The 10371-nt window shown below is 32.0% G+C and overlaps 1 protein-coding gene across 1 annotated transcript in view; it reads right to left on the bottom strand.

The window, feature by feature from the left end:
• Positions 1-1709: 1709 nt before the first annotated feature.
• Positions 1710-10371, bottom strand: part of LOC147075270 (uncharacterized) — a 394301-nt gene continuing 385639 nt past the window's right edge. Inside the window, exons 4-5 of the mRNA XM_085942914.1 lie at positions 1866-2014; positions 1710-1759 (exon numbers count right to left, since the gene is read on the bottom strand). Coding sequence (XP_085799040.1) covers positions 1710-1759; positions 1866-2014 — 199 coding nt within the window. The remainder of the gene's footprint in view (positions 1760-1865; positions 2015-10371) is intronic.

Genomic DNA, 10371 nt, shown 5'->3' with positions numbered 1-10371 from the left:
TCCTAAAGACAATATTGGTCTTCGCTTTTCATTAATCTTTCAAGGAAATCGCTTTGATTCCGAATTTGATATTATTTTAGAATAATAAAGAACACGATAACAAAGCAACACAAGTCTCGAGTTTATTGTATCGAAAATGATTATTGTTTCTTAGAACGTTTATAGAACAAATTTATATAAAAATATGTATTTCTTTTATCAAGGCTTGTAAGAAATCATGGCAAACATAAATACTAAAGATAAAAACCTTTACGTACAACATCAAACAGACAAGCATGAAATAATATTTTATTTTATTGCTTTAAAATACATCAGTAATTTATTGGTAATGGTAGAGAGTGCTTTCATAATATAAACAATAACAAAGTTGACAGCAAGTTTTTAAAAGGCAAGGGATTTGCTTATATTTTTTGCTATCTTTAAGCAAACGTAAGCATGATTGACACAATGTGATGTTAGTTACTTCATTTTGTTAAATAATTTGTATAATAAATATTGTCATCATTATATGTGCATAGAGGTTGTGATCGAGAGATCTCTTCTCAAAAATTCTTGAGAAGTAATCATAAAATGGTAATATCGATTATCGAGAAATTATTATTCAGATAATGCGATTCTCGAGAGATCGATAAGTCGTTACTTATTTTTTTCTACATAAACGATTTTTTCTAGTGTGTATAATATGTATGAGATGTTTTCAAATTATGTATATTCAATAATGTTATACTAAAACATTATTATTTAATTAGAAAATCCTGTAAAATTTGTGTAAAACCATTTATAACTGCGAGTAAGTAACCACAATGGGCATAAAAACTGGCAGCCATTCTGTGAGCAAGAAAATCAGAACTGTAACTGAGCAATGTTAATATTTTTATAGTTTACCAACTAAACCATGATTTATGCGGTAGTTAAATAATTTCAAATGCCATAAGAGTAATAACATATCGTCACCTTACTATTAAAACCTCGTAAGTCTGTTTGAGAAGAATGTTGAGAGGAAGGAAAAAATGTAATACCAACAATATTTTAAACACTTGTCTAATCGATGAATCCATGTATCGACGACTGGTTGTGAAATACGAGGTTTTAATTCCATGTTTGAAACCATGAGACCTACGAGTTTTTAATATTTGTCGATCGATGGACAGCATACTAGTCTTCTCTTTATAATTCACCAAAAAAAATAATTAAAAAATTCTTCAATGTGTCATAAAATCAAATAATCCTTTCTAAGATTAATCAGTAATTCCATTATATAATCAAATTTATTTGTTAATTCGTTATTAAAATGTACAATTTCATTTTACATTGATGAATTCCACTAAATCAAATACAAAAAACATACACTTTCATCGAAATCAAGGTTTTAAAATTAAAATAAGAATTACTGCAAAAAATTTAAACGCCATTATCTCGGAACAAGGTTTTATGAGTTGTTCCCCTATTGAACTGGTGTATCGATATTATTCTATATCATAGGAAATTTCAGAAACCTCGTATGTAACATGTCTCATAAGACTGTTATATTTACAACATACATAGTCATCACATCGGAAGAATTATTAACATTCAGCGATAATGAAGTATTTATTATCTATTGTTTAGGTAGATCAATGTTATACAGAGACTTACGAAATAAATCGAAAATCAATCGTCATTTTTGTGCATATTTATGAGGTGTTTAACAATATATTGTTTGTTTTATGTTATTCATTTGACGCTATGATATCCGAAAAGAGCGTTTCAGTGAAGCTTTCTATTTAAGAAAAATAATGATATTATGTTATGTATAATTGGATCGACTGTAATATTATTGCGCTAATTGGACGGTTTTAATTAATAAACGAATAATTATAATTTACCAGCTTTGACGTTGATGTAGCGGATGGGTTGATATCCGGTCGCCATGTTGGTGGCTACGGCACAGTGATAGGTCGCCGAGTGAATTTCCCGCCTGTACTCCGACCAATCGAACGCCGGGAATAGTAGAGTTCCATTTCCGAAAACGTATCTGAAAACAAAATTGCATTGTTTAGTGATTGTGTCAATAGAGGTTTAAATTAATGATCTCGTTATAAATAAATTAATGTGGAAATGAGCAGAGCCGCCGCAGTTTATGGGCCGCTAAAAGCTTTCTTTTGATTTTTCTGTCTGCACTGGACGCATCTTGACTTGGCGACCTTCTCGCGTGCTTAATTTGTAATCAAATATTTCATAAAAGTTCTCATTTACAAGTATACATAAATATAAGGCGGTTCTCTTTGTGCAGTGCGAAAGGCGCTGGCGTTCCATCCAGAAGCTCTGCGTTAGATTCCCACTGAGGACACAATATATTTATGCAACTTTCTCAAAGCCTGGGTGATCGTGATTGTTCAAAATTACTAGCAACCACGTTGTACGAAAAAGCTATGGCATGGTTATTAATAATTAAAAAAAAAAGTATGAATAGACCATTGAATTCATATTCCTGATATATTATTTTGTTTATAAAACAATATTTATTACGATTTATTCAAATTACTCATTATTTATTACATTATACCTATATATCTAAGAGTAACACAACGTGGGATGGAGAGGTGCATGCTGGGCATAACGAGAAAGGACAAAAAGTGGAATGAGTAGATAAGGGAACATACAAGGGTTTGCGATGTAATAGAGTTTGTTAAAAATCTCAAATGAAAATGAGCTGGACACATAGCTCGAAGAAGGGACAATCGTTGGACAAATTTAGTCATCCAATGGTATCCAAGAAGTACAAAACGTCCGCAAGGTAGACCTAGAGGCCACTGGATCGATGAAATGATAAAGTTATGCGGAAGTACGTGGCAATGAAACTCACAGGGCCGAGAGACATGGAATCAGCTTGGAGAGGGCTTTATGCAGCAGTGGATAGTTTCAGGCTGATGATAATGACCTATATAATATATCTATATTTTATTTGATTTTGTGAAGCGATACTTAAGTACATGGTGATTATGATTATATATATGAAGTCAGTCTGAATATAAACAAAATTTTAACTATTGAAATGCACGAAGTCAATGATTGGTAATTTATAATTTTATTATAGTTAGTATTTTTTAGGGTGGTGTTATACTATCCAACATTTTGCTCAAACTGAGGTTACATAGATAGACAGTTTCAGAACTGCACAACTGATTTGTATTATATAATGCGAGTAGCTGGTTGTGGTTTTAAATGCAGTCTCAGTTTAAAAAAAAGTAAAATATCGCTTATGCCATTCGTTGCCGAGTACGATTTTTTATTGGTATACTACTTTTATAGCGTTTATAGCATGTATTTTGTTGCAACCATTCGGGTGTATACCTGGTGGTGGTCCTGGAACTGAGAACAAAAAGTTAAAAATATGGATACCACAATTAAGGTTTAATTTTACACTAACAACTGTATTAGGTTCATACTTAGTAATAATTGTTCATTGTTCTAAGACTGTTTCCTAACTTGTTGCATTCATCAACTGCCACTGTTACGAATTCAATGCAATTGTCTTCGAGAAGTGCATAAGGAATAATAATTTATTCTAGTACTGTATTTGTAAACTCGTAGATTGTGTATATAGTTGTAGCTTGGAGTTATAGAGTGAAGCATGGTGTAGAACCCGTTGTGAAATGAAGTGTTAATAATTATATAAACGAAAGTATCTATAATGTAAATTTTATTTAGAAATACCTATAAATTTAACGTTTTTTGACGAATACCTACGGATTGGAAAAGTATGTCACAAACCGCTTGATAGTGGTGTCTAATACACGAGTTACATTAGAATCGCTTATAATCATAGCGAAACACTGTCTAGACCAGGAGTAGTCAACCTTTTTATACATACCGCCCACTTTTGTATATCAGTTAATAGTAAAGTTTTCTAACCGCCCACTGGTTCCAGAGTAATGGCGATTTATATAGTAGGTAAGTGAGTAAGTTAAAGCATATAATAATAATAACTTACCGAATACTTTATGTCAGACTTTAGCTAAGTTTGGCAGAATAAATCTTTATAAAACAACTTACTGTAGTTAGGCGGGTCTCGTGGTGCAGTGCGTAAGGCGCTTGCCTTCCACCCGAGAGTTCCGGGTTCGATTCCCGGTCAGTACACAATATTTATGTGTTTTTCTCAAAGCCTGGGTGTTTGTGATTGTTCAAAATTACTAACAACCACCTTATACGAAAAAACAAAGACATGGTTATTAATAATTCTAAAAAAAAATACTAAATATAAATCTATCTTTTTATTTATACCTACTTTGCATACATAGAAGCGGGCGGTAGGGACCAGGTTGACTACCCCTGGTCTAACTCTAGAGAAATCAGTTGGGGATAGACATGGAAATATAAGATAAAATTAAAGCTTTAAACATATTTTAATCGATCAATCCATTTATCAAAATACAAAGAAAAATAAAATATATATTTTTATTTCAAAGAGAAAGCGACAAATTAGAAAAAACGACTAAAAATAAGGGTACTAGTTTTTAAGGTTATGGCACATTATAAATACACTAATATGATGACAGTCAATAAATTATTTAATAGGTATATATACGTTACATAATATAATAAATTTATATAACATCCAATCTTCATTCTAATTAATAAGAAAAAAATAATTAATTTAAACACAGTGACATCTAGTAAAGATGCCTCGAAAGTTCGTATTGGAATTAAATAGATGTATCTATAAAATCGAAAATTTTGATGTGATCCTCCTTAAATAAAATCTAAGCTGGCCGGACCCTCGAGACTCTCGCGAGTCGCGACACGGGTGGGGGTTAAGCACGCCTCGAAAACTGAGTTACGGCGGTCATTTTATGTGTATAACTTCATGAGATTTAAACCGATATGAACGTTCATGTTGTACGTTGTACTTTGTGAACGAACTTAGTTTAAAGTCTATAAACTCTACAAATCACTTCACTAGTAAACCACAAAATATTTAAAAAACAACTATTATTTTATTGAAATGAATGATTTATACGATTTAATAATGTAGCATTCTTAATTGAATATACGTAATTTATAGTAATACACCAGAAACACGTATTAGAAAAATAATAACTATTTGCACCGAATGATATTTTGAACCAATGACATTATTAATGGACGACGCACTCAATACAGTAGCTAGCAAGTAAATTCGCGCATTCGCATGTATTGGTAGACGTCACGCAATTTCCATTATGCGATATCACGCATCGAGAATTTATAGCAATATGACCTTTATTGTAATGGCGTTAGAGCAGTGTTTCTAATGTCAATGTTCATTTGAGCGAACCCGTTCGAACCGAACCATTCGGCAGACCCAACAAAAAGCATCAGGAATTTATAGCAATATCACCTTTATTGTAATGGCGTTAGAACAGATTATGCCATTCGGCAGACCCGACAATAAAGTGAGTGTCATTTTCTTTTCCAGATGATTCGTCCATATTAATGTCATTGTTTTGAACCCATAACCATCGCATTTCAGGCGCTGTACTTTACCGGTTAAGCCATAGACGTACTAGTTAATTAGAATGAAATTAATTTCCCAACAGTACGCAACTAAAGTAATATTTTAAATTTATTTCATATTGGCGACCATTTTTTGTAATTTTAACCAAAGTATTAACAATGGGGTAACCATAGGAATCAAGGATACAAAAAATCCAAATTTTAGGTTTAACGTACATACTATGCATGATAATATCATTTACTTGTATTGATTTGTATTATAAAATTGAAGATTGTAGCACAGTTTATTGAAAATACACAATTTTTCTTAATGCTTCAGAAATACATTTATTCCAAAATAAATGAAAAATAATTGCACAGAAATTTTAACTCGTAATCATCGCGCGCTGTGCTTTACTGTTTAAGCTACCGACACACTCATTAAGCACAATACAATTTTCTAAAAATATACAACAACTAGGTAAATGTTTAAAATTTGATGAAATTTTAAAACAATCTTTTGTCATTTTGAATCAAGATATTAACCACAGATAATCTAGATTCTAGATATTCTGTAATAAACATAACAGTTTATTCGAAGAAAATTGATTTGTCTTTTTTCTGCCTGTGTATCAGTAAAAATACTGAACTTGCAAAAGACATGATAACACTGTGGGACAGGGCTCGAAATAGACCGGAGCGCACCGGAGCGCCGTTCCGGTTCGTGGAATCTGTAAAGTTATCGCTCCGTCTCGTGGTTAAAATATTTTGACCGTCTGAGCTAGATAACAAAAAATCTAGTACATTTATGTTTATAAAATACCCATAAAATTTGATAACCAATATCCTCAGGAAATTTTCGAGCGCTCCGGTTCGTAAACTTTTCCATTTCGAGCGCTGCTGTGGGAACTTAGTTATATTCCGATGGGCTAGTGCACATACATTATAAGTCCAGTATTTATCGAAATTTCAAACCGCCTGTTTGTATCATACTTTAATAATGAGTAAACATATTGTATCACTGTAATAATGACAATTGATGGCCTAGCATTAACGTGGTGACTCAAAAAGTCGTGGGTCTCGAGTTGGATGTTGTTTTTTTGACAACTGATGACCCAGAGGATGACCCTAATAGGTTGTGCAAGTAATTAACAGTCATTTATTTTAAAAACAAAAATATGTTAATACAAACACGGCTTATAAAGAGGTTGAGTAGATATTAATTATCGAATGAAAATACACACATCGCTTTTGATTTCGATTAAAATATTTCAAATTCAATTTTCTAAAATTGTATTAAAATGGAAACAATATCTGTGCAGTAATCGATATGTTGATTAATTCGAAATTATTTGGTTTCCCATAATATGCGTCTGAAATTCCGCTTTACATATTGTACATACATTGATTGTCAGCTTTCATAATTTGTCAGCTAACTTTAATGACATTTAAATCTGAATTCTGCACGATTTTATACAATTGACAATCGATAATAATTGCATACTATTATGGGTAGAGGCAGTTATTGCGTTGATTCAAAATATCCATAAATAAAAACTAATTCACCTGTTTTAATATTAATACTATCGATCGAAGGTACTTGATAGAATTTGACTTTAAATTCTAATGGATTTAAGTTTTGTACTATTTTATTTGAGTCGTTTTTTGCGACCAGGGTTTCGCCTTTCGACATCTTCAGGCACTGTGTGCACTCATCAAAAGATAAATACACACTGATATACTTAATTCTAAGGTATATAATAAATTAATATAATTATATGTATGTATTTGCGTGTATTATGTTGTGTATAATAGGTATGTATATGGGTATGTATGTTTGTATACGTATTTAAGAGTAATACAGAGTCGTCAGTAGAAAACTACAGGCCGGTAGCTGTTCTCTCTGCACCAGCAAAATTTCTGGAGATGATCATGCACAGCATGATTTCTCCAAAAATTGAGTCATTTATAATGAATGAACAGCATGGATTTAGAGCAGGCCGATCAACGGAAACCAACCTGATGGTATTCACTGATTATGTGTCGTCAGTACTAGATAGAGGCAGCCAGGTTGACTGTTCTTACAATGATTTCTAGAAGGCATTTGACAGAGTCGATCACGATATTCTAATGGAAAAACTCCAACTTATTGGATTGTCGGATCGATTTTTGAAGCTATTCGGGAGTTATTTTAGGAACCGTCAACAATACGTTTCGTACGGTCTTTATCAGTCACAGACCTTTTATACATTTTCTGGTGTCCCCCAGGGCTCAAACTTAGGGCCGTTCACGATTTTCATAAATGACATAGCATTGGTAATTAAAAATGCTATGTTTTTGTTGTTTGCTGACGACTTGAAACTCTTCATGGAAGTTGTCACCTTGGACGATTGTCGTCAACTCCAACTTGATATAGATAATATATTAGATTGAGGCAGGCGTAACAAACTGGACTTCAATATTGATAAATGCAATGTTTTATCGTTTACTAAAGCCTCACGAGTATTGTTTTTCCAGTACTCGATGCATGGCAGAGTTCTCTCGCGAATATCATCTGTAAGAGATCTTGGAATTACGTTTGACGGTAAACTGACGTTTAGTGGTCATATAGATACCATTTGTAAAAAGGCGCTAAAGATGTTGGGCTTTGTCTTGCGTACTTCCCGGGTCTTTTCGGATGTTACGGTACTAAAAATTCTCTATAACTCCTTAGTTAGAAGCAGACTTGAGAGTGGGTCTGTCGTTTGGGCCCTGCATCAGTTGAAGTACGGCCTTATGGTGGAGAGAGTCAAAAAGAAATTTTTAACACTTCTTTACTTTCGGCTGTATGGATATTATCCGTGGCTCTATCCGACTGATTTTCTCTTAGGGATGCTTACATACTGTAGCTTAAAATTCAGAAGTGATCTTTATTTAGCTACATATTTTTTCAGACTTATACGCGGCGTAAATGTGAACTCTGCCATTCTTGGTGGTGTTGGCTTGTGTGTCTCTGATAATTACCTTAGGAATAGAGGGCATCCGTTGTTTGTTCTCACACGGTGCAGAACTAACCTGCCATTAGTAATGCCAATTGGGAGGGCAATAACCATGTTTAATGAAATCGCTTCGGATATTGATATATTCCACTTACGTGAGGGTGAATTTAGGTGGACGTTGTTTTTTAAATTCTTAAAATAGGGTCTGCTTAACTCATCCGGTGTACTTCCTTGTACCTATATACTTAATATTTTTTGTATTTACATATTTATACTGTACATAAAACTGTTTTAATAATATTTCTTTGTTTCTAAATGTCATGTTGTGAACGTCTTAAACTTATAATTTGTAATGTACACAATGTGTAAAAAAAATAAATAAATTGAATAAATAAATAAATAAATAAAAAAAAATGTATGTATGTATATATGTGTATATATTATAGTGTGTGTATTTGGGTATGGATGGGTGCTTATCTGTGGATTTGTTGTAAAAAAATACTAGCATGTAAGAATATTTGTCTAATATAACTTTTAAAAGACTGATATGTATTATTGACAATATCTCATTAGTTAACTTCATTAAATTCCTAGTATTGACGATTTTAGACCTCTTGAATTTAGTGTTTATTGATTATTATTTAATGATATATTATTAGGGTTTGACGATGTATACGCCTATTGGTCGTATTATTAGTGATAGGGGTTTTTTACAAACACTTCAATTATTAATAATTTGTTGACTTAATAGGTAGGTGGGTGATAAAGTTTTTTTTTTCTTACTTTATTGTATTTATTTATTATATAAGTTAGATTGATTATTGTATTCGTTGTCAGTGTGTATTTACCTTTTGTGTGAGTGCACGTAGTGCCTGAAGATGCCGAAAGGCGAAACACGGGTAGCAAAAAACGACTCAATGGAATTGTCCAAAACTTAAATCCATTAGAATTTACATCTGTTTTATTCGTAGCATACGTTAAATACGTATACGTACGAGTACTTAAAATATATTTTTAAAAACGTTTCTTCGCCACTGGTGTAGATTCAGCTTATTGCAGCTTGCATTTCAAATTAAATTCACAAATTATGTAGATGTAGTATAACCCAATGTGCATTCTGTAAACAAGATATCGAGCTTTTCGTTAGGGGATGTTGTGTGTATGAAATAACTCTTTAAGGGGAATATTCCTCCTAATTAATAAGTTTATAAATACATAATTTTGAATCACCTCAATAATATTTAGTATTAGATAAATCTTTAGGTTTATTTTTGGACCAAGTAGGATTCGAATAAAAATCTTTAACATTATGTGGAAGGTTGTACCAATTAAGGTATCAACCAACAAAAACTCACAGGAAGGACTACCTAACCGATTTTTTTTTAAAACGGTAAATGTTCCCTACTTCATTTGTTGTTTGTCAATTTATGGCTAAGGCCGTATGTTGTAGCTTAGCCACTGGGAAATGCCAATAAAAATGGCGTATTTCAAAATAATACTACATTATTCTTATGTCAATAAATATTATAAAGCAAACATTATTCGTAGGTATCAGTATTTATCACATTTGAATGGTCAAAGACATAGCTTATAATCAGTATCTTTAGAATTATCTTCAAATGTGTTAATCATGCCCATTTTTTAATAATAAAATGCCTAATTCATGTCAAAATAATTTTTTTATCGTAAATATGTCACTTTACAATATTAACATTAATTTTACTAATGGTTTTATAAATGCGTTTAAAAATTAATAAATCTAAAAAATCTTAACACCACTGCACATGGATGTACTGAAATATTACTATATTCTAAAACATTAGAGCGAGAGGTTTAAAAGAATACTATTTTATGTAATGAAAATACTTTATGCAGTCATCAAATGTTTATAATTTAATATAAAGGATAATAAGGCATCAAAACTATATAAATAGAATAT

The sequence above is a fragment of the Rhyacophila brunnea genome, unplaced genomic scaffold (assembly GCF_057557595.1).
Source record: "Rhyacophila brunnea isolate RB1 unplaced genomic scaffold, BYU_Rbru_1.0 scaffold_15, whole genome shotgun sequence".
Taxonomy (NCBI): domain Eukaryota; kingdom Metazoa; phylum Arthropoda; class Insecta; order Trichoptera; family Rhyacophilidae; genus Rhyacophila; species Rhyacophila brunnea.
The sequence above is the reverse complement of the archived record's forward strand: the minus strand, read 5'-3'. Positions and strand labels throughout refer to the sequence as shown.